This window comes from Chinchilla lanigera, unplaced genomic scaffold (genome assembly GCF_000276665.1).
Source record: "Chinchilla lanigera isolate Chin_1 unplaced genomic scaffold, ChiLan1.0 scaffold00012, whole genome shotgun sequence".
Classification (NCBI taxonomy): domain Eukaryota; kingdom Metazoa; phylum Chordata; class Mammalia; order Rodentia; family Chinchillidae; genus Chinchilla; species Chinchilla lanigera.
In genome coordinates, this window is record NW_004955413.1 from 27,017,635 (window position 1) to 27,040,957 (window position 23,323).

Genomic DNA, 23,323 nt, shown 5'->3' on the forward strand with positions numbered 1-23,323 from the left:
GCACCTTTGCCCACTGGATCTCACATATCCTTGAAAGCTCAGGTTATTTATTATCTGGTTTCCTTGACTTCAGTTCTTCAACACTGAACACCTGTGACTTGCTGGGCCAAACACAATGTTATTTTTTTGCACTCACTGCTTCAACAGGACACCAGGGCCAGGATTGCAGGCTGGGGAGAGCTGAGGACCAGTGGGAGTTAGCAGAGCATGGCAGTGGGGGTGGGGAGTGTCACAGAGGGATCAGCAGATTAAAAAATAACAGAGGCAGAATGCAAAGCAGCAGTTGAGCAACAGAAAAGGAGCCTTGGTGGCTATGGCTGACCCCTGCCCTCAGAGGTGCCCCCACACGAGGCCAAACCCCCTTCTGGCACTTCTCTGGGTCAAGCAGGATGTCAAGCCCCTTTTCCCAGTGATGGAGGCAGAGGCCAGGCTCACTGTGGACATTCACTGCCTAAGTAGCCCTTTTGCTGACCTAAAACAAAACCTGGGACAAAGCCAAAGCCTTGTCCAGTTGGGGTAAAGGAGCACCTACAATTCCCTGAGGTCCACATCGGGCCTGCCTCAGAGTGAGCATGTGTGCACAGTACGAAACAAAGCAGAGCGATCCTAACTCCTCAATTTAACAGCCTCACTCTCTGCAGGACTGTATTTTTTTGTTTTGTTTTTTTTTTTTTGGTTTTTCTCCGGTACCGGGAACCGAACTCACGACCTTGCACTTGCCACGCAGGTGCTTTTGCCGCTGAGCTAAATCCCCAGCCCCATCTCTGCAGGACCGTAAACCATCTCTTTAGTTCAAAATTCAAAATACAGCGCAGGAAGGGGAGAAGTTCCTAAAAATGCCTCATTTACCTACCACCAAGGGCTCAGGTGGTTCTGAATTCCATTCAGGGGTATTTCTTGGACCAGGTACTTCATGAATCCCACTACCTCTATTGAGTCCATAGGTTTTTTTTTTTGGTACCAGAAATGGAACTTGGGACCTCAAGCTTGCCAGGCAGGCACTGGACCAGAGCTATATCCTTGGCCCGAGTCAACAATTTTTAGATGACTGAAACAAACTGCTAATGTGGAGAACTCCCACATGGGGAAAGTGACTACCAGGAAATAAACACCGACTTTATTAATACAATAGCAACAGAAAGAGGTTCCAATTTTTCAGAAGAAAACTAACCTGAAACCTTCACCAGGTGGTGTTACAGGATTAAATGCTTGTGTCACGCTGACTGTTCTGATAGCTCCCTGACACACTCCAAAGGGTCATCAAGGACAACTGCCATCGAGCTGAGCTGCTGAGGGACATGCTAGACACTAGGGGAGTAGCTTCACAGTCAGCCCCATGTCACGGGATCAGAAGGAAGGGACTCCTGCTAAAGCTCCTGGAGTAGAGAGAACACATCAGTGAGAGAACAGAGCCTTGCTTCTCAAGAGTTACGGAAAACCATGAACCAATCTGTCAGTTCTCCCTGGGTGGCGGGCAGCATGCTGTGAAGAATCCTCTTCCAAGCCCACCCCAGCCCACGCCGAGGGAGGAGAGGGTGGCGAGGTGGCAGCACGCTAGCAGGCGGGTGGGTGCGGCGGCACGGGCTGGGCTCTCTCTGCTGGTGGGTGTGGGTGTCTTTTCTGGCAGCTGCAGCAGCTTGATGGGGGAGGCAGGGGCCACCTGCCAATCACCTCTTCTTGAAGCCGTATTTTTTGCGTTCATAGAAGAGGTCTGTCTTAGAGCTCCCCAAGTTGACGATCTTTGGGCAACCATCTCGCTGGGAAACAGAAAAATAAACAAACTGGTATGTCTTCAAGCCTGAATCAAGAGGGACTGAAGAGAAAACTTAGTCATAGGATGAACAAAGCTAAACCCTTCACCTTAGGACTCAAAGACCCCACAAGGGCTGGGGGCGTGTAGCTCTTCCCTACTATGTATTAGGCCCTGGGTTTTATCCCCAGCACCACCTCTTGAAACAAAAAGAAAACAAAAACCACACCAATAAATGGGTTTGCACGTTGTACAATCACCCCTAGCTCCTTAACCAAGCAGCTCAGATCAATCAGCACCACTTCACCCCTTTGCCGTTTTCAATAGCCACTTGATAACTACTGGGCTGATGGTTTTGTTCTTGTCCCAGTTAGCCTACTTGACTCATGAGCAATAATGTATTTTTTGTTTGTTTGTTTTTTTTTTTTTTTGGTTTTTCTCCGGTACCGGGAACTGAACTCACGACCTTGCGCTTGCCAGGCAGGCGCTTTGCCGCTGAGCTAAATCCCCAGCCCCGCAATAATGTATTAAACATCTAAAATAATCAAAGTATGTTATGTGCATGTATAGATCTGCCAGAATAAAACCCATTAACCTGTACACCCAATATGCACTAATAATTCTTTTTTTTTTCCTTTCTCGGTACTGGGAATCAAACTCAACCTTGCGCTTGCCAGGCAGGTGCTTATGCCACTGAGCTATATCCCTGGCCCAGTATGTACTAGTAAGAAAGACGTGAGAAACAAGATGTGAGAAACAAAGCGTGTAGTGCTTCCCCAGGGTCTGGCTGCTCTCCATCTGTGACTGTAGACACAATATAGCTGAGGCAGAAAAAAAACCTTTTTTTTTTTTTTTTTTTTTGCGGTACCGGGTTTTGAACTCACGACCTTGCGCTTGCCAGGCAGGCGCTTATGCCACTGAGCTATATCCCCAGCCCCCCTTTCTTTTTTTTGAGAAAGGTCTTGCTCTGTAGCTCAGGTTGGCCTTGAACTCACAGAGATCCTCCTGCCTCAGCCTCAGCCTCAGGAGGCCCAGAGGTTGCTGGGCGGCACCAGGCAGTGGGGGTCCTCTCTTGGGAGGGCGCAGCCTCTGGGGCAAGGTCACCTGACCCTGGTAGGGTAACCTCCCTCGGTCTCTGTTTAGTGACATATGAAGTGACTACAATGGGTGAAGCTACCTGAGAAAATGGAAAGGATTAAACGGTTCGATAGACATGTTTGGAACAGCCCTTGGCATTCAGTCAGCCCTTCCTAAGTTACAAGAAACTGCCCAAAACGAACATCAGCCATTTCTACCGCCAGGCCCCGCACTGCAAAAATAGGCAAGCAGCTGGAAACCAACGTACTACCCTAGCTCTTCCCAGCCTCTTGGGCTTCACTATTTCCTCTCACTCACACCTTTCTGATTTTTTTTGCCTAAATTTCCCTGTTTGTTCTTTTTTGTGTGTGTGTCTTTTTGAGACAGGGTCTTGCTCTGCAGCTCAGGCTGGCCTTGAACTCACTTTGTAGCCCAGGTTGGTCTCGAACTCACAATGATCCTCCTGAGTGTTGGGGTTACAGATGTGCGCCACCACACCTGGCTTTTTTTGGTTTCTTGAGACAGTTTCACTATGTAGTCCAGGGTGGCCTCAAACTCATGGAAGTCCTCCGGCTTCCGCCTCCTGAGTGCTGGGATTACAGGCGAGGGCTACCATGTCTTTTTTTTTTGTGGTGCTGGGTAGGAACTCGGGGTCCCAGGCGTACTAGGCTATGCAGGTGCTCTACCACTAAGCTACTCCCCCCAAACCCCTCTAAAAGCTTTTGAGTTCCTATAAGGTATCAGGGGCTAGTCTCCATCACAATATGTTTCTAAAACACACCGGAGAACCCTTGGCTGGGTGATGGCAAGGAGTCCTCGGTGACCTTGGGTTTCCCTTCTGGAAGGGGCTGCTTCGATCAAGTCCGTTCTGTGGCAGCCAAGCAAGTTACAAAAATTACCCTGGACTACTGGCAAAAATGCAGGGCTTTCAAGCAACACTTTAAAACCAACACAAATCCTGCACTAGAGAAAAATTTGTACAGAACTGAAGAGTGGGAAAGGCAATTTAACAAAAGTGAGATTACAAAAACAATTACTGAACGTGAGTCAGCATCACTGGTAACAAATTAGGAGCAGATGCCAGAGGCAGACCTGCTTTGTCAACAACACAGAAGGTGAGGAGTTGTTTATCCCCTTGGCAACTGTTCCACGAATACCCACGAGGTGAAGCCCAGACTGGGGCGCCAGCACGGGGCCTTCCCAGCAGCACATCTTGTCTGAGCCTGTATTCTGCAAGACTGTTCTGTACCTAGCCCTTTTTTTTGTTTGTTTGTTTGGTTTTTCTCCAGTACTGGGAACCGAACTCACGACCTTGCGCTTGCCAGGCAGGCGCTTTTGCCGCTGAGCTAAATCCCCAGCCCCTGTACCTAGCTCTTCATGCACGCACCCATGGGACAACACGAACTACTACTTGTTTTTCGAGATGTTTCCCCGAGGCCACACAGCATGTGAGCAGCGAAGTTAAGACCTGAACCTGGGTTTTCTGCCTCCCAGGCTGGTGTTTTTCTAGCAGCACTTACCAGAGGCAAAAAACACAACTTTACTATGGCTTAGGAAGTTGTAGAGAACAGTAAATTTGTGAACCAACTTTGTAAAATTTCCAGTTTTTTTTCATCGAACTGCTCTGTTGTTTATTTAAATGGGACAGTGAGATGGTAGAAATAGCAAGAAAAGGGATGGGGCACATCCCTCCCCAGCCTGAGCAAAGAACAATGAGACGATAAAAACACAACAGTTAGACTACACATCCTCCACCAGGATGATCGATACTGCCCCCAGGGGTGGAAATGTCTTCAATCTTACAATGACTTACCATCTAATGCTCATCCCTGCCCAACAAGATCTAGTTCCTCTCAGCTGTTTATTTTTGGATTCTGGGCATTGAACCTGGGGCCTCATGCATGCCATGTGGGCGCTCTACCGAGCTACAACTCAAGCCCTTTCCCTGTCTTTTTAATTTAAAAAGCAAATTTAAACCAAACTGTGTGGTGTCACAAGCCTGTAATCCCAGCACTCTGGGAGGCTGAAGCAAGAGGATCGAAAGTTTAGGTCCAGTCTGGGCAACTTAGTGAGACCTGTCTCAAAATAAAGGATAAAATTTAAAAAGAGAGGTTAAGGATGTGGTGCACGCCTGTAATCCCAGCACTCTGGAGGCTGAGGCCGAAGGAACATTGTGAGTTCAAGACCAGGCTGGGCTACAAAGTGAGCTCAAGGCCAGCCTGAACTGCATAGTAAGAGCCTGTCTCAAAAAGACAAAAAAAAAAAAAAAAAAAAAAAAAAGTTCTTGTTTCAATCCCCAGCACAGAAACGAAAAAGTGGCAAGGCATGGGGGGCACATGCTTGTAATTCAGCATTCTCAAAGGCTGAGGCAAGAGAATCACAAGTTCTATCCGAGCCTGGGCATCAAAATTAGTGGGACCCTGTCTCAATATTTAAAAAAAACGTGGGGCTGAGAACGCAGCTCATTGTGAGGGCCCTGGGTTTGAGCTCCAGTACAAAAAATAAAATAGTGCAAAAAAAAAGTTGAACAGCTGTTTTTCTTACTCTGGCTGGGAGAGCTGAGGAAAATGGCAAATTAAAGGAATAAAGGAAATAAGGGTTAAGGGTATTAGCATGCTGCTGAAACAACTTAGTCCTCTGGTACCAACACGCACAGCTATCGTTCCTAACTCCTGATCGCTCCTGTGGCTTTGAAAAAATATAAATGAGGACACCCAGCTTAGCTTACTCGTCCAATTCCCTTATAAATTATGCAAGGTACAGGAAGAAGAGAATAATGGGGGTGGCTTTTGTTGTAGGAAGATTTCTCCATAGGAAAATGCCTTGAGCACTTAATCTTCGCGATGATCTGTAAGGATGAGAGGCTAGATCATGTCACTGGACTGCTTTGTGTTCCTTGGAAACTAGTGCTGAATGTGAGCTGGACGTCATCTCAAATATCCTCAAGAACATTCTTGTATAATGTGAAGTTGGGGAAGTGACATCTAGAATAATTCTCAGGGATAGATATAAAGCATGAGGATCCAAAGATATCAGGTCACACAGCGCATGCAGACCAGTCAGATGGCAATTAACACTTATTAAGCATTCTCTGGTTGCAAGCTTATGCCAGATTAAAAACTCTAGCTATAACCGTGCAAAAGTTCAAGAAAGTGTTGTCCTTAAATGGACTCTAGCTAGTATAAGATTTGTGCATTCCTTCTCTTCACTGCTTGTAGACTGCAAGTTGTAGTTATCAACACCTACTCTGCATCAATGTCTCTAAGGGAGACTCCTACTAGCATAGATAATTCAAAGGGGCAGCATAAAAAAATGTCTACCATGCTTGCCCTTGAAGTCAGTCAGGCACTGTACAAGACCTGGGAAATGGAGAGACAAATGCAAGAACCAAGGTCCGTCCACTGAAGGAGTATTACCTAGCTCATGGGTCAGAGCCACACTCGTAGAACACAGGAAATGATCTGACTGTCAAGGTAAATGCAAATCAGAGCTTAGAACGGCAGGATGTTCAAATTATTTTTTGGGACTTAATCTATGACTTTTCTCATTTTCCTAAACAGGTTCACTGGTGGAAGGAAGTCTTATCTGGTCTAGTATAGACTGCTGAAGTGAACGGGTTGTTTTTCCTCAACATGGGCACAGGTCCAAAAGAACTTATGAAAGGAAAGGACAACATGGTGTAATGCGGACACAAGGTTTAGTCAGGCTAGCTTTGCCACTTATTATTAGCCAGGAGAAAACTATAAATATGAGACAGATAATAATAATCCCTATTTAACAAAATTATTGTGAGGAATAAGAGAGATAACATGTACAAACTACCTATTCCTTGCTTTGTTTTTCTTCCGGTACCAGGAATCGAACTCACGACCTTGCACTTGCCAGGCAGGTGCTTTGCCGCTGAGCTAAATCCCCAGCCCCCCTATTCTTTGCTAATGGGAATAGGAAGAACTAGGTATATGTTTTTTGCCTTATCCTAGATTAGGTAACTAACCATGTTCTCTCTATTTGCCTAGAGGGAGGGGGACTACATCAGACTTCCTTTGGTCATAAGATGAAATGAGCTGATTCACATTCCCTGTCTCCTCCACCTCCCTCGCACTGCTGCTGTATTAATTTAAAGAACAAGGGTACAATGTGCCTTTGACACTGATTTAGAAGCCCCTCCTCTCTTGGCCTTTGGTGCAGGAACTGAATAACTAGACAAGCCAGGTACACCTGGTACACGCCTATAATCCCAGGACTCTTGGAGGTTGAGGCAGGAGGATCAAAGGTTCCAGCATGGGCAACTTAGTGAGACCTCTTAAAATAAAAAATGGAAATGGACTGGAAATGTAGCTCAGCGAGAAGAGCCTAGTTTCAATCCCCAGTACGGGCGTGTGGGGTCCAGCACTACGTAATGTCAAAGAGCAAAAACATGAGGAAGACCCACAAGCGATTCTGCAACATTAAATAAAGATGTTCTTCAGCATAAGGCTGAAACCAACTTGAATTATCCCAAATTCAATTCTGCCACCACACTGATCCAAGCAATCCTGAATGAGGGATTTAAGAGAACTACTGACTGCCTATCATACACTATGCACTGTGTTACAGCTTACAAATGCAGAATATTGTCCCTGAATAAGAATATTCACAAAAGAACATCAAAGGTGCAGAGAGAGGGCTCTCCAAATTGCTGGTGTTGACAAAGACTTGCTTCTCTTGCATTTTGGAGAGAGGGCTCTCCAAATTGCTGGTGTTGACAAAGACTTGCTTCTCTTGCTTCTCTTGCCCTTGATGCAAAATAGCTGACCTTTATTGGACAACACCCAGTTGGCTCATAGAATTTAAAGCTATTACAACCTAGGTAACTAGCTGCTGAACATAGTAATCTCCACAGACCAGAGGACACTGCTGTGGATAGCAAAGTATGACAAAGTAAGAGGAAGGAAGGCCAGATGAAAGCTCTGTATACTCACGTCCTTCTCCTGGATGGTGCACTCTTTACAGTAATAGGCATCAGAGACTCCAGGGCCTCCGCAGATCACGCAGCGCCCCTGGTAAGAGCCATAATTACACTCATCACATATTCGCACCAGGGTGCAGGGACGCACATAGGAGTCACAGATTACACACTTGCCGTCACCTGTAAGGAAAAGAGAATAGAGGCAGGTTCACTAGCAAGTGCTTCAAGCCCTTTGGCCTCTCCTGCTATGAGGCAGTGACTCTGGGGCCCTCTTCTACTTTGGCATCACGAAAACTTGTCTTATTTAGTGTACATCTCAATCTGCTCAACACATACAAAACATTAATGAGCCAGGCATGGTGGTGCATGTTCCTAGTCTCAGCGTTCTGGAAGGCTAAGGTAGAGGATCAGAAGTTCAAGCTCACCCAGGGGAACTTAGCAAGAACGTCTCAAAATAAAAAAAAAAAATTTATAAAGGGCTGAAAATGTGGCTCAGTGCAAACGCCTTGGGATTTTGCCTTTTTTTTTTTTTGTACCAGGAATTAAACTCAGGACCTCACACTTGCCAGACAAGCGCTGTGCCACTGAGATACATCTCCAGCCCTAAGTTGAATTCCCAGTACCATAAAGGAAAAAAAAATTAATAAATTAGTATATGTAAAGGACTCAGAACAGCACTTGGGAAGTTACAAATCTATGTAATCGCTGGCAAAATTGTGTGTGTGTATGGTTCATGCTACTCTGGCAATTGGCCATGTCCAGCGCTAGAGATTTTTCTCAAAATCTAGTGTTTCAATGCACAAGTCGGAAAGGGAAGTTGGAGGCTCAGCCAGACATTCACATTCCTGTATTTCCAGGCACATCTATTCAGAGCTTTCTTTGCAGCACCTCTGGAAATGCCCCTTTGCTGGCTTCATAAAAACAGTGAAGGAGCAGGGTGTTGGAAGGGTGTGTTCCACTCACATTTTTCACACAGTCTTCCGATGGCTGCAAAAATCAAAGGAGGGAAAGAGTACAATTAGAGTTAAGGTTTTGACGGGGGCGGTGTGTGGTACATTTTCAAGCTTAGGGTAGGGACAGCCGCAATGGCGGCAGGGAGCACGGGGGGAAGGGGGCCCTATCCTCACAGATTTCCATCGGAATCAAACCCACTGCCTGGAGCGCCCTCCTGAAGCCCCTGTCCGTCCCCCGGCAATAAGAGTTTCTCCAGGTCTGACCCAGACGTGCACCCCCGCCCTCATAACGGACATCGCCAATGCGCACGCTCTTAAAATATCCAGCGACCGTGAGGCGGGAAACGCGGCGCCCTCCAAGCAAACCCTAAGGAGGCTATGGAAACCCCTAGTCCTCAGCTCCTAACACCACCTCAACCCAGACAGCCGGGGTCAGGGCGCCGTCTCACCAACACCAGCTTGCTTGCGGCAAAAGATCAAATCCGGATGGTGTTTAGCCATAACTCCTACCCAAGAGGGCTACCGGAAGCTTCGACGACTTCCGTCCGACCTTTAACCCCTACGGCTCCTGCCTCCAGGTCGCCGTGTGGTTGGTCCTTAAGGCTTCCATCAGGCTTTACAATCTTTGCATCAAATCCCGCTAGTTCTCGCGGGAGTTTCCCTCACGGCTAGAAGGCCAGGTCCTGGCAGGTCCATGAAGGTCTTAAAAAGATACTTTCCCAGATTTGGAGGGCATAGATAACCAAAACTTACTCGTAGACAAAACATTTTTGTGCCTTTTATTCTTCAAGTATGTTCAGTGCTGGGCGTTGAACCCAGGGTCTTGTGCCTGCTTCTAACAAGCGTTTGTACGAAGCTCTTTTTTCCCTTCACAAGTCAGTTCTTTTCTAAGAGCTCCGCCCACTGAGTTCTGTAGGGCTTTGGCGCCTCTAGAGAGGCCCCGCCTTCGCCCTGACGCCTTGCTTTTTCAAGCCACGCCCCTGCCCAGAGGCTTTAAAGGGGCCTCGTGCAACGTCACTTTCACGCGACCTCATCTTTGTCAGTGCACAAAATGGCGCCTTACAGCCTACTGGTGACCCGGCTGCAGGTGAGCGAGCTCAGGGCCTTTTGGATTACGGGGGCGGGGTGCCTCCTCCGATGCCTGCGGCGCTGGGCGAGGCAAAGCCAGGCTGGCCCGACAACGGGCGGACTTTTCGTATACAAGCGCCGGTTACGGGCCCGGCGCCCTTGCCCGTTCCTCCGTTGCCCTAGGTCAAGGCTTCCCTGGCGCTCAGCTCCCTGTGCCCTGTCCCGCCCCGCGACAAACGTGTGTCTGAGCAGCTGCGGCCTGCAGAAGAGTAGGGCCCCTCTTTTTCCTTTCTCAAAACCGCTCTTCCTCTTCTCTAGGGTACCCTTCTATTCCTCAAGGTGAGGGCAAGGTGACTGGGGGGCGCGGTGGTTTTTGAACCCTCTAGGCCCGGTGCCTGAAGCCCTCGCTTCTGTTCCCTTAGTAGCAGAGACTTGCTAGCCAGATGCATGTGCGATTACCAGGCCTGCAGTCTGGAGAGGCTGCTACCCCCGTACCACCTTTAAAGGGCCCCGCGGAACCTAGAGCTGAGAATGGGAGTGTGCCCGGCCTAGTAAACAGTACTAATGACAGTCGTTTCTCACTGGCACCCGATTTCAAGACCGTTTTAGTACCTTCTGATACCACTTGATTGAATAATCATCCGATGAAACAGATGTGAGATGAATTTTCCCACTTGATAGGGGAGGAAACTGCAAGAAAGTCGATAAAAGTTCTGGCTGTCAGATTGTCACCGAAGTTTTCTGTGACCCGAGCGATTATCCTGTTAACCCCTTCTCTTGTTCGTATCCGCCGGTCCTCACAGAACTTTCTGATTCAAGGTGTAGTTGTTTGTATTTGTTGGAATACAGAATAGAGTATTTCGAGCTCACATTAGTTGCTTTTCAAATACTAGATGGGAGGGTAAGGAGACTCATCAGTTTGACCTTGACTGTCCTATTTGAAGCCATTTAGAAAGTTGACTGTCAGGCGTTATTTCACCCCTAACTTGACTGTCACATGAAGGTGTTATATTCAGAAGTTTGATGTCAAATGTGTATTTTATTAATAAAAATAAAGCAAGTGTCTGTAGACATTCTGTGTCAAGCCTTTACAATTACCTCTGTAAATCTTCCTTGGATCAAGTGGCATAAATTTTGATTGTAGAATTAATAAAAAACTTGTGTACTGTATTCTTCAGGAAGCATTGTTACTTGGAGTTATTTTCATCACCTTGCTTAAATTTAAACCATACAAGCATTTTTCTGAAAATATTTGTGATGTCAGTTCGGAGAAAAGATAAGGCACTTGTACTTGTTATCTTTTAAGGTCTTTTGATTCTCTAGGTTGATGATGTAGACATAATTGTTTCTTCTTTTCCTGCTGTCCTATATTTTCCCTGGAGTCAGGTGAGATTATTGGATATAATAAGTGACTTATTGAACTTGGAGGAAGGAATAATGTTCCCCTTTTTTTGTCTTTTTGAGACAGGGCTTCACAATGCAGTTCAGGTTAGCCTTGAATTCACTTTGAAGCCCAGGCTGGTCTCGAATTTGTAGCAGTCCTCCTGCCTCAGCCTCTCAAGTACTAGGATTACAGGAGTGCGCTACCATGCCTAGCTCTAATGTTCCTTTTTTTTTTTTTTTAACTGAAAAGGATCTTGGAAATTATTAGTGTTAGAATATTGTAAAAAGAAAACTGAAAAAAAAAAAAAAAAAGAAAACTGGGCTGTAGTTCATGTTCCACCCTAGTCCTGTGACCTTGAGTATGTACTCATTCCTTTGTTATCAGTTGGGGATGATCTTTATTAAATAAATATTTATTGAGTATTTGGATTCCTTTAATGTGTTGAGCAAGTGGAATGTGTTTACAACCATGTAGTTTAACCTCTTCTATAGATGGAGAATCCAAGACCTTGAGAGCCTGGGTGACTTCTAATAGCAGAATAGGATTAAAATCCAAGACTACTTGTATATTCATTTAGCTAAAATGAGTGAACAGTATTATGTATTCACTTTGAATTATAACACAGTGCCAGGCTGTCTGAAGTAATGACCAGCTAACAGGGGCTGAAAAACTCCCATGTTTACCTCTTTTGTGCTTAGATACATGTGAGATGGTTACTTAGTAGTCATGTTGCAGAATCTGACTGATACAGTTCTTCCTAGCTCACCACATATTACCTGAGCAGCCACTGCTTGCTCCAGAAACATTGTTAAGCAAAGAAGACAAACCTTGCTGTCATGGAGTATCCACTATATCTTGATGTATCTATGGGGAAAGCCTTGGATACATTTCTCCACCAAAATAATTTCCTTCTACCCTTGAGTGGACCCAAGGTAAAGGTAGATGATAGAATGATGCCTATTACTGCTGCCACTAAGAGTGGCTATCATTTACCTTTTTACTACTAAGAGTACCTATCATTTACCTTACTGTGTGCCAGTAATAGCTCATGACTGTGAGATAAGGCAGACCTGTTATCTTTTTTATAGACAAAGAAAGAAGATTAGAGAGGAAATGTAGTATAATGATTAGTGGCAAGGACTGTGGCATCTGACTGCCTAGGTTTGAATCCTGGCTCTAATGCTGAGTAGCTGTTACTTAGAACAAATTACTCAACCTCTCTGGCCTGTTTCCTTATCTGTAAGATATAACAATAGGATGTCCGTTTTAACCACATAGTAGATACAGAATATTTAGTACATTGTCTGGCTTCTACTGAGTACTGTATATTTTACAAAATTAAATAAATTTGCATAGAGTTTGATCCCTAGTTGTTGGCAGATGTAATTTGGACCTACATTTTTCTGATTGTGAAGCCTGAAGTGTAGCAGCTGACACTGTGTTGCTTCTCTTTGCCATTAAGATTGCAGACACCAGCTGAGCGTGGTGGCACATACCTGTAATCCCAGCACCCTGGAAGCTGAGACTGGAGGATCATTGGGAGTTTAAGGGCAGCCTTGGCTACAAAGTGAGCTGAAGGCCAGCCTGAACTGCATAGTGAGACCCTGTCTCAAAAGGCCAAAAAAAAAAAAAAAAGATTGCAGGCACCATTGAGGTTCCATAGCTTGAGAATAGTGCTGAGCTGAGTTTTACTGCCTGCTGGGTAGAAAGATAAAAACAATAAAAGAGCCAGGTGTGGAAGTGCCCACCTGTAATTCCAGCACTCCTAAGGCAGGAGGATCCCTACAAATTTGAGACCTGCCTGGGCTACTATTGAGTTTAAGGCCAGGATGAACTACATATCAAGACCCTGTTTCAAAAGAAAAGAAAAGAAAAGAAAAGAAAAGAAAAACAGGAAAATGGAAGGGAGGATTTTTCAAAAGCTGTATTTGCTCTTTAGTTTTTAATATGCATTTTTATGCATATGACTGTGGGCAGTAAATGAGAGAGGTTGGGGCTTTAAATATGTTTCTCAGTCTGATTTTGCCTGAGCTACTGGGATTTGAGTTCTCTGTGAACTTGGGGAAGTCAGAGTTCTTATGTAACCTTGGGAAGGTCATGCAGTCTCTGTCATGTGAATCTGTAATAGCTAACTACAAAGAAATCTGATGTCTTTTGCAGAAGTTTTCTATAATGTGCGATGATTTAAAAAAAAATCTTTCTTTGAATTTTAAACAGGTTATTCTGGTCGAATGTTTACTGCAGTGCTTTCCTGGGGTCATCTGTTGACTTGAGTGAGTCAATGAATTGGTATCCAAAGGCAATGATATCCCAGGCCCAAGGGGAGCACTCCATTGCTTTCCAAACTAACTACTCCTGAAATGTGTATTTTTAAATTTTTTTTCCCTAAAATGTTTATTGAAAGCTTAATGCCTAGCACAATTCTAGACTTTGACAATGCAGTAGTGAATAAGGATAGGGAAGATAAACTGGGTTCTGCAGTGCATGTGTGTAATCCCGTAGTCAGGAGGAGTCTGAGGCAGGAGGATTGCTGTGAGTTTGAGGCCTGCCTGGGTTATGTAGTGTGTTCAAGGCCAACTTGAACTACATAGCAAGACCCTGTCTCAAAAAAAAAAAAAAAAAAAAAAAAAAAAAGAATTGGGGAGCTAAAACTGGCCTGGTGGTATATGCCTGTAGCCTGCCTGAGGATTCCAGAGTCTCAGGTAGGAGGGCAGATAAGAAAATTGTAGCTGCTGAGTGCTATGAGGAAGGTAAAATAAGATAGGGAGGTAGAGTAGGGTGGGAGGCGGTCGGAGCAGCCCTCACAGAAGAGGTGACATTTGAGCGAAGACTCAGTAGTGAGGCAGCTACTGAGCATTTTGGAAGAAGAGGTTTCAGGCATAAGGAGCAGCATGTGCAGAGCACCTGAGCTAGGTGTAAGCTCGGGACAGGGAGAGGACAGACGCCGAGGGTGGTTGGGTGTCTAGGGTGGCAGTGGCTTCGGCAGAGGTGTGGTCATGCAGGCCTCAGTAAGGAAGTTGGATTGTACTCGTAGTGTAGTGAACATCCACTGGCAGGTTTCAAGCTGGGTTCCACGCCTGATTTACACTGGAGAAGAATCATTCGGGCTATTGTGTGGACATGGACCAGAAAGGGTCAAAGAGGAGGCCGGGAGGGGGGCACTGGGGAAGGTGTCGGGGCCAGGGCTCTGGTGGTGGAGTCGATAAGCTCAGGGGTGGCTGGTTGGGTGAGGAGTGGGGGCACTGAGAGGGTGACTCCGAGGCTTGGGCCTTGGGAATGCGGTAGGTAACTGCCCTCCAGTGCCTGGGTGTGCTTGGGTGTCCCCGACCCAAGGCCCTGGCTTGAGTCTGAGTACCACCTCTCACATGGCCCTACCCTCTCTCTGGTCTCAGTGTGGCTCATGGTGTGTCCCGAGAGCCATCTGGGAAGTATTCAGTGAGTGCTGGCTGCCGCTTTCTTCGATTTGCCTGGCTTTGCCAGCCTCAGACATGGAAGGCATTGGCGGGCTCTGGGCTGCTGAGCAGGACGGTGGGAAGGGGCTGCCAGAAGGCTTCTTGCAGTCTTTAAATTAAGAGCATTTGCCAAACATGGAGGTGCACACCTGTGATCCCAAAGCTCAGGAGGCTGAGGCAAGAGGATCACCGTGAATTTGAGGCCAGCCTGCATAGTGAGCTCTAGGCTAGCCTGAACTACATAGTGAGTCCCTGTCTCCAAAAAAAAGAGAGCATTTGGCTAGTGTGCTCCAAGTCCTTGAGGCACTGGATTCAATCCTCAACACTGCCAAAAAAGAAAAGACAAAAAGATTCTGAAGGTATAATAGATGTATTGTTTGATGTGGTTTTATTTGTTTGTTTGTTTGTTTGGAACTGGGGTTTGAACCCAGGCCTTCACACAGTCTTGCTAAATTGCCAAGTTACCCAGGCTAGCTTTGAACTTGTAATCTTCCTGCCTCAGCCTCCCAGAATACCATGATTGGAGCTGCGTGTCACCAGGCTCAGATGTAATAGGCCTTTTCTAATATCGAGAATAGGGGGGCTGGGGATATAGCTCAATGGCATAAGCGCCTGCCTGGCAAGCACAAGGTCGAGAGTTTGGTCCCCAGTACTGAAAAAAAAAAAAAAAAGAGAGAGAATAGGGGTAGACTTCCTTACTATTGTCCCAAAATGGACCTGTAGAAGCAAAGGAGCCCCCAAGAGGCATAGCAAATAGTTTCCTTGGGTTTATTCTTCAGAGTTTAGGGCAAGGGAAAAGTAGTTCTTTTGAAGCCATATCTGGAATTCTACCTCTCCTGGGACCTTGAGCAAACTGCCTAAGCAGAGATTTAGTTTGGCCATCTGGAAAATGGACATACGGTACCTTGTGCCTCACAGTAGTGTTGGGACAGTGTGTGTAAAATACTTGGGGCAAATCTGGTGCAGGATATAGAAACTTCGGGAGTGTTAGTTTCCATCTCCAGCCCCCACAGAGGTCTACATCTCCATCCTGCCAGCATTTATCTTCTTCCCTTTGAAAAAAGACTGGTTCTGCTTGGTGACATATGCCTATAATCCCAGCACTCTGGGAGGCTGAAGCAGGAGGACTACAAATTTGAGCCCACCCTGGGCAATTTAGCAACTTAGCCTGAGACCTCATCTCAAAATTAAAAAAAAAGGGGGGGGGAGTGGAGATTTAGCTCAGTGTGAAGGCCCTGGGTTCAATCCACAGTACCATGTGTTCGTGAACACACGTATGTGTGTACACGCATGCGTACACAGGCATGCACACCGGAACACAGGCACATAAAAATTTCCGAAATCTCACTTGATACCAGCTGTGTAGTAGATGCTCAGAAAAATCCTTTTGGTACTGCTCTGAGTTGGGGGATGAGGTAGAAATGAATCTGCTGGTTCTGTCTTTTTATTCCCCAAGTTGAAGGGCAGCATGGGGGACATGACCTTTAAGGTTACATTTACAGCATTGTCACCATTAAGTATGATTTTAAGCTCTGCTTTCATCCGGGAGAGGCTGAGGTAGCTTCTGATTGCGAGCTTTAGGGTTAGGGATGTAGCTTAGCAGCACAGTGCCTCCCTGGCAAGCACAAGGTCCTGAGTTTGATTACCAAACTTAGGTACCAGAAAAAAACAGAAAAAAATCTGTGATATAACAACTTTAAAAGAAATGCCAGATATGTATTTACAGCCACATATGTTAAGGTAATAAGATTAGTGAGCTTTATTCTGGGGGCATTTGTGGGAGGGACCAAGGAGGTATCAGGAGTTTCTTAACTGCCTCTCGGGGCCAGGGATATAGCTTAGTGACACTGCCTGCCTGGCAATCGCAAGGCCATGAGTTCAATTTCCGGTACCGAAACAAAAAACAAAAAAAACTGGTGCCTCCCCACATTTCTTCAGTACCTTGTAGCTGGGCCCCTCAACTTCTGCACACTGGTGTTGCAGTTGTATTAGAAGCGCTGTCTGTGGCATGCCTGTGCTCATGAGGGTGGTCACAGGGAAGGGAAGAGTCATTGAAATGACTAATACATTGTGCTCAAGCAAGGAGGAGTCCTGAATACAGACTCAGCTCCCCATATGTGGCAGGGATGTGGTGCTGGATGTTTAGGCTGCTGCCACAGTGGCTGATGTTAGAAATGCTTGTCCAGCCTGTTGCGTATGCCTGTAATCCCAGCACTGAGGTTGAGGCAGGAGGATCACCTTGAGATCAAGGCCAGTGTGGGCTACATAGTGACTTCAAAGCCACCCTGAGCTGTGTATTGAGACCGTGTCTGGGTGGGAGGAGAGGGAAGGGGGGGGAGAGGGAGAGGGAGAGGGAGGCAGGGAGGGAGGGAGAGACAGACAGAGAGACAGAGAGATGCTGGTTGCAGCCTGGGGAAACAAAGGAAATTGGTGCCTGAGCCAGCACATACTGAGTGCAGCCCCTTGCCTCATTTGTCCTTCACAAAGACCCTAAGAAGAGCTGTTTTTAGCTTGTTTTCCTGGTGATGAAACTAAGGCCCAGTGGAGCTCATCTGCCCTCCCAGCCAGCATGCAGCAAAGCCAGATTCCCAATGAAGATATGTTGGACTGAAGAGCCAGGGCTTTTTTGTTGTTGTTTTTTTTCCGGTAGTGGGAATCGAACTCACGACCTTGTACTTGCCAAGCAGGCACTGTTCCGCTGAGGTAAATCCCCAGCCCCAGAGCCAGGGCTTTTTACTGCTCAGCCACTGTTTCTCCAAAGCATGCTTCCTGGGCACCAGGGCAGAAGCCAGATTTCTTTCTTTCTCTTTTTTTTTTTTTTTTTTTTGGTTCTAGGAATTGAACTCAGGACCTTGCACTTGCCAGGCAGGTGCTTGCGCCACTGAGCTATATCCCTGGCCAAGAAGCCAGGTTTCTGTAGGGTAGGCTTGATTAGGGGATAGAGTAGGTGCATGGAGCTCTGAGAGCTTGTGGCCCCAGATAGCAGCAATGTGGAGGGCTGGGTTTCACAGAGGCAGCGTTGTTCTTTGCTGAGCTCCCAGGCTGCCTGTGGGGTTTACAGAGCGTGCCCTTCCCAAGGGTGTTGGTGCAGAGCAGATCTCAGGATCTGTACACAAGAGAGAATGGGGCAGATGAGGGACTCTACCCGCCTGCCCCTGCAGCCTTCCAAGCCTGTGAAAAGGGGTGTGTCACTTGTGTACCTGCCAGTTGCCCTAGCAACCAAGTTAGCTGACTGCCTACTGGCAGGAGGGACTTGTTTAGCTTTGGATTCTTAGGAGAGGTGCCAGCCGCAGCTTGGGAGAAAATTGTGAGAAGCTGGCAGGGGCAGTGTGGGAAGATGGCTTCTCTCCATGGGGTGTTGATGGACATGCATTCTTATTGCCCACCTAAATGGTGCCAACCCGAGGTTTTCCTGCCAGGAAACGCAGGGCAGTTAGTTGCTGAGAGCTGAGCCTAAAGGCTGCTGAGAAGCCTGCAGGGGCCAGAAGAACCAGGCATCTGGCCTCATCCTGCTGGTGAAATGGGCAGTGGGTTCTCCAGACAGAGGCCTGGTGTGTGCTTGGTACTCAAGTGCTGGCAGAGCAGACAGAGGAGACCCCTTCACTTCCATTTCGGGCCCAAGACATGCTCTCTGTCCCGGTGCTCAGGCCTGCTCTGGGGCTCTTACTCTTTACTGGTGGGGAAGAGGAGGGCGCAGTGGGAAAGCAGCCTGTAAGCCTTTCCCCAGCTCAGCTCATTCCCCAGGAGAACCAAGGGACGGCAGTTTCTGTTTACCCTCTGCCTGCCAGGAGCCCTGCTGCAGAGTCCTATGTTCTCATATTTTTTTTTCCTTACATTCTCTGCATTTAACAAAGCCCTGTTTTCTTTCTAATCCTCACAAGGATTAGAGCTGTTCTGCCCCATTGTTGCGGAAGAGGAAACTGAGGCTTGAGAAGGTCAAGAATCCCACAGCCAGGGAATCTGAGACCCTAAGGGAGACCCTCCAGATCTGGGGCCTGTGCCGCTTCGGGAACTTGGCTCTTGCGTTGGAGTGTTTCCACAGTGGCACACTGAGAGGTGCCTCGTGACTTCTCTCACTTGCTGACGCAGCTGCCTCACAAGACCCAGCCTCCCCAGCAGCCCTGCCTGTCTGGGCGCTCAGCCTCCTTCAGCTCTTGGCTTGCTCTGTGTGCGGGTGCCCACTGACTTACGGCCCCTAGCGGGCAGTGCTGGCGTAAGCCAGGCATTGTGGGCAGGAGAAATGCAGCATAGACCAGTGATTGGTGTCTTCTTTGGAGTCACCAAGTATTAAGAACCTTCTGGGAGTTTGATAGCGGGGCTTTAGGAAGTGTATAAAATCATGTTTCGTGTATTAATTTTTCTCCATGAAATATGACCTGCATTTTTTGTCTTTTTTTTTTTTTTTTTTTTTTTTTTTTTTGAGACGGTCTCACTATGCAGTTCAGGCTGGCGTTGAGCTCACTTTGTAGCCCAGGCTAATCTTGAACTCGCAATGTCCTCCTGCTCAGCCTCCCGAGTGCTGAGGTTACAGGCGTGTGCCACCATGCCCGGCTTGACCTGCTTTGTATAATGGGAAGAAGCCCTCATAATTTTTTTAAAAATCTGCTTGTAACATTTTGCATAATAATTTGTACTCTTTGGTGTTGGGAATGGAACCCAGGGCTTTGTACATGCTGGCCAAGTGCTCACTGCTCCTTGACTGCCTTGTGAACACCTGTCTGCCTGCACAGCCCTGTCCAGCACTCCCTCCTGTGGGAAGCCTGACTGGGCTCCCAGGGGAGTTCCCTGCTCCCCGTTCTCTGCTCGCCCCTTGTGTGAATCCTCATTGCAAAGGTTACCTAGCTTGCTTTTTACTGCTGACCTGCCCAGACTGAGGTGCGTGAATGCAGGACTGTCTCACTCTTCACATCAGTGTAACAGTGCTTACTGCATAAATGGCAGTTGAATATTAAGATGCAGATGCGTTACTGGGAAAGTAAGACAGATGTATGCAGATATGTTCCTGTGAGAAGCCACCATCAACCTCTCCTAATACTTGCCCTTCTCGAATGCCTTACCTACAGTGGTGACTTTAAAAAAAAAAAATGCAAATCTGATTCTATCATGAACCTGCTTAAACTTTCATTTTTTTATTTTACTTTATTTTGTTTTATTTATTTATTTTTTTGGTATTTTTGAGACAGGGTCTCTCTTTGCAGTTCAGGCTGGCCTTGAGCTCACTTTGTAGCCTAGGCTGGCCTCGAACTCATAGTGATCCTCCTGCCTCAGCCTCCCAAGTGCTGGGGTTACAAGTGTGCGCCACTGCGCCCGCCAAACCTGCTTAAACTTTTAGTGACTTTCCATTGCTTTCAGGTCAAATGAACATATTCCCACCTACTTGACCGTTCCACTGGGCAGCTTGGATCACTGGGTGTACAAGTGGTCGAGTCATATATGGGACAGTCACACATATACCACTGATGGCCCAGGCTTCCTGGCAGCAAGATATAGGAATTGCCCTGGGTGCACTCCCCATTACCACCCCAAAACAAAACAGATACCCCAGATAAACAGCTGTACAATAGTATCCCATGGTTGGTGGGTCAGAATTTGTTTAACAAATGTCCTGTTTATGAGCAGTTGGGATATTCTTTTACAAGTAGTCCTGCAGAGAATGTCATTGTCGGTCTCTTGGCTCATTTGTTTGACCATTTTAATAAGATAGCTTCTTGGAAGCCTGGTGAAAAGGATAAACATTATACATGTTGATAGGTCTTGTCTAGCTGTCTTTCAAAAATGTTGAGCCCCTGTACACTTTAACCAACAACATCCAAGATCAGTAAATGATTGATTCATCTTGTTAACTGTTGTCTCTCACAAAGTCAGCTGACCCTGGTCTACATTTAACCCTGCCTAGGGCTTAACCCTGCTTAGGAAGAGCTGAATGGTGGAGGAAAAGCTCCACTCCTTGGTTTAACGTCTGGAGTTTACGTGGCACTACTTGGCTATCATACTTGGTGTTTGAGCAGGGGGAATTTAGGGGTGAATAAACACACAATAAAAAAAAAAGGGGGAAGAAAGGCATAATCCCTTCCAGAGTAGCACTTACTAGTGGGAACAGACGTCACAAGTCAATGACAAGGAGTGGAAAACAGGCATATGTAGTAGGGATCTCTCATTGGGCTGAGAGTTTAGGAAGAAGTCCCTGAGAATATGAAATTTTTTTGAAGTTTGAAAGGTCTGTGGAAGTTACCCAGACAGAGGGCAGATTGGGAATGGGTGTAGAAAGAGAATATTCCAAGCAGAAGAAATAACATGTACAAAGGCTGTACAGCAGGTTCCTTCAGAATCTGTAATGGTCAGCCAGACGTGATGGTGCATGCCTAATAGCAGGACTCTGGGAGGTAAGGCAGAAAGATCGAAAATTCAAGTTTAGCCTGGGAAACTTAGTGAGACCCTCTCTCAAAATAAATAAAAAGGTCTGGGGCTGTAGCTCAGTGCGAAGTCCCTGGGTTCAATCTCCAGTACTCAAAAACAAAACAAAAACAAATAAATAAAAGGCCTGGGAAGTTCACCTTGGTGGTGATTTGGAGAAGGGCACATTCTGCATTATTCCGAGCCCTATTAATTGAGATCTTGGTATCAGGACCCCATAAGCAGGAGTTTTGTAGGGATGGGATGTTGCCATGGCAAATTCTAACACATCACAAGTATCCTGAAGGAGAGGAGAAAGAGAGGCGCCTAAAAAAAAATCAGCTTAGGGTTTTTAAGAACTCAAATTTGAAGAAGGGCAGATAAGCAAGGAGGAATACATGGAGCAGCTGAAGTCCATGAGAAGGCAGTCAGGAATGCCAGGCCAGAGGGGGCTAAGCCTTCAAGGCAGAAGGACCCTTAGAGCTTATTTGCACCAAACAGCTTGCTACTTCTGGTAGGATTCAGAAGGACACAGCCCCACTCTACCGGGTAGCTAGTGCCTTCTCTGTGAAAGGAGGTAGTACGTTGGTCACTTACGCTGTGCACAGGCCCCATGCCAAGCACTCTACCGATTATGATATTAACACTGAAGTTTGTCTCCATTTTCACTGTGGCAAAACTAAGGCTTGGGCAGGCTAAGTAACTTGCTGGGAGTCACAGGACATAAACACCAGTACTGCAATGACTCGGCCGAAACTGTCACTCCATGCTGGACAGCAAGGGTAGAGACCACCCCAAAATCTGGAGGGAGCAGGAGGCAGGAGACGAGGGCCATCTCAGAAAGAGACAGCCTCGAGCTTGGCCCCTGGTTCACTGCACACCTGGTGTGTGACTTCTGAGCTTCAGTCTCCACATCTGTAGGACTTCAGAGGCCTTGCAGTGTTGTCACAGGAATTTCAGATTGGCACAGAACGTGCTTGGCCCGGAGTAGAGGCTTAGTAAAGAGCTGTGTTTATTTTTATTCTAAGAGTGGAGGTGTGGGACCCACAGCTAGTGTTTTTTTTCCATATGAGATTGATGAGGTCCACGAGTCAGTCTCCAGGGTAAGGGTATTAATATGGCCAGCCCTTTGCAGTTTACACACCTTTCCTGCATTTTAAACTCCTCGCTGAAGCAGGGAGTGAGACTGAGGTTTCACCCTGTGCAGGTGTGAGAACCCGAGGCCTGAAAGAGTTAAGTGAATTGCCGAAGTCTCACAGCCAAGAAACATCTTTTCCTTTTTTGGATGGGATTAATGGGTAGACAGATGCGCAAGGGTAAGTGTTGATTTCTGCAGGACATTTGACAAAATCAGTCAGACTGTCCCTAAGAAGAACGCAGAGAAGCAAGGGCTGAGTGACATTTCAGCTAGGTGCCTGTTACAGTGGGTTGAACACCTGGACGCAGAGAGTGTAGATACATCAGAAACATCTGTCCTGGGGAGCTTGGCCCGATGGGGTGCGTAGGGTGCGTTTGTCTGGAGGCTTGGCTCAGCATCCTGAGAGTTGTGCTTAGTGTGTGTGTGAGAGAGAGAGAGAGAGACCCTGAGACAGTGGGGTGTCCAGTCATAGGGAGGGGACAGGAGGCAACAGACCAGGGCCCCTTACACCCCAAGGGGCTAGCGGTGGAGAGAAACTGGATAAAGCTACTGAATCAGGATTAAGGTCCAGTTCTGCATCCAGGTTTGGAAAACCAAGTCCATAAGCATAGTATGGCTCAAGAGGAGTTCGTGCAACTAGGTATGATGATACATGCCTATAACCTGGAGGCTGAGGCAGGAAGATTGGCACATGTTCAAGACTAGCCTCGGCCAAATAGTGAGACCCTGTCTCAAAAAAAAAAAAAAAATCCCATTCCTTCTGGGTGTGGTAATGAACACCTGTCAGCCCAACACTCTTGGAGGCTGAGATAGGAGCATCACAAGTTCAAGCCCAGCTGGGGTAACTTAGTGAGACTGTCTCAAAAAGTAAAAAAGGCTGGGGATGTAGCTGAGTGCCAGAACCCTGGGTTCAGTCCGGGGATCGGTTCTGCAGGTGCACTGGGCACATTTCTCACATAGCTTGTGGTTGGCACATTGGACTCTGCAGACCTGGAGCAGGGCCAGATGGCAAGGAGTTCTTTTAATCAGTGCCAGCTGTTCTTTTGTTTGCTCATTCTTTTTTTTCTTTTTCTTTTTCTTTTTCTTTTTTTTTTTTTTTTTGAGACAGCGTCTTGTAGTATAGTCCATACTGGCCTTGAACTTGCTATATAGCCCAGGCC

The 23,323-nt window shown here is 46.8% G+C and overlaps 2 protein-coding genes across 2 annotated transcripts in view; one reads left to right on the top strand and one right to left on the bottom strand.

Annotated features, from left to right (window-relative positions):
* Nucleotides 1-1,095: 1,095 nt before the first annotated feature.
* Nucleotides 1,096-9,303, bottom strand: Phf5a (PHD finger protein 5A). The gene is made up of 4 exons (XM_005379353.2): nt 9,178-9,303; nt 8,739-8,762; nt 7,789-7,955; nt 1,096-1,757 (listed from the first exon to the last, which is right to left on the bottom strand). Exons 1-4 carry the CDS (start codon nt 9,227-9,229, stop codon nt 1,668-1,670), a joined length of 333 nt encoding a protein of 110 aa, XP_005379410.1. The 5' UTR covers nt 9,230-9,303; the 3' UTR covers nt 1,096-1,667.
* A 403-nt stretch (nt 9,304-9,706) lies between these two features.
* Nucleotides 9,707-23,323, top strand: part of Aco2 (aconitase 2, mitochondrial) — a 37,887-nt gene continuing 24,270 nt past the window's right edge. The window contains exon 1 of the mRNA XM_005379352.2: nt 9,707-9,815. Coding sequence (XP_005379409.1) covers nt 9,780-9,815 — 36 coding nt within the window. The 5' untranslated portion in view covers nt 9,707-9,779. The remainder of the gene's footprint in view (nt 9,816-23,323) is intronic.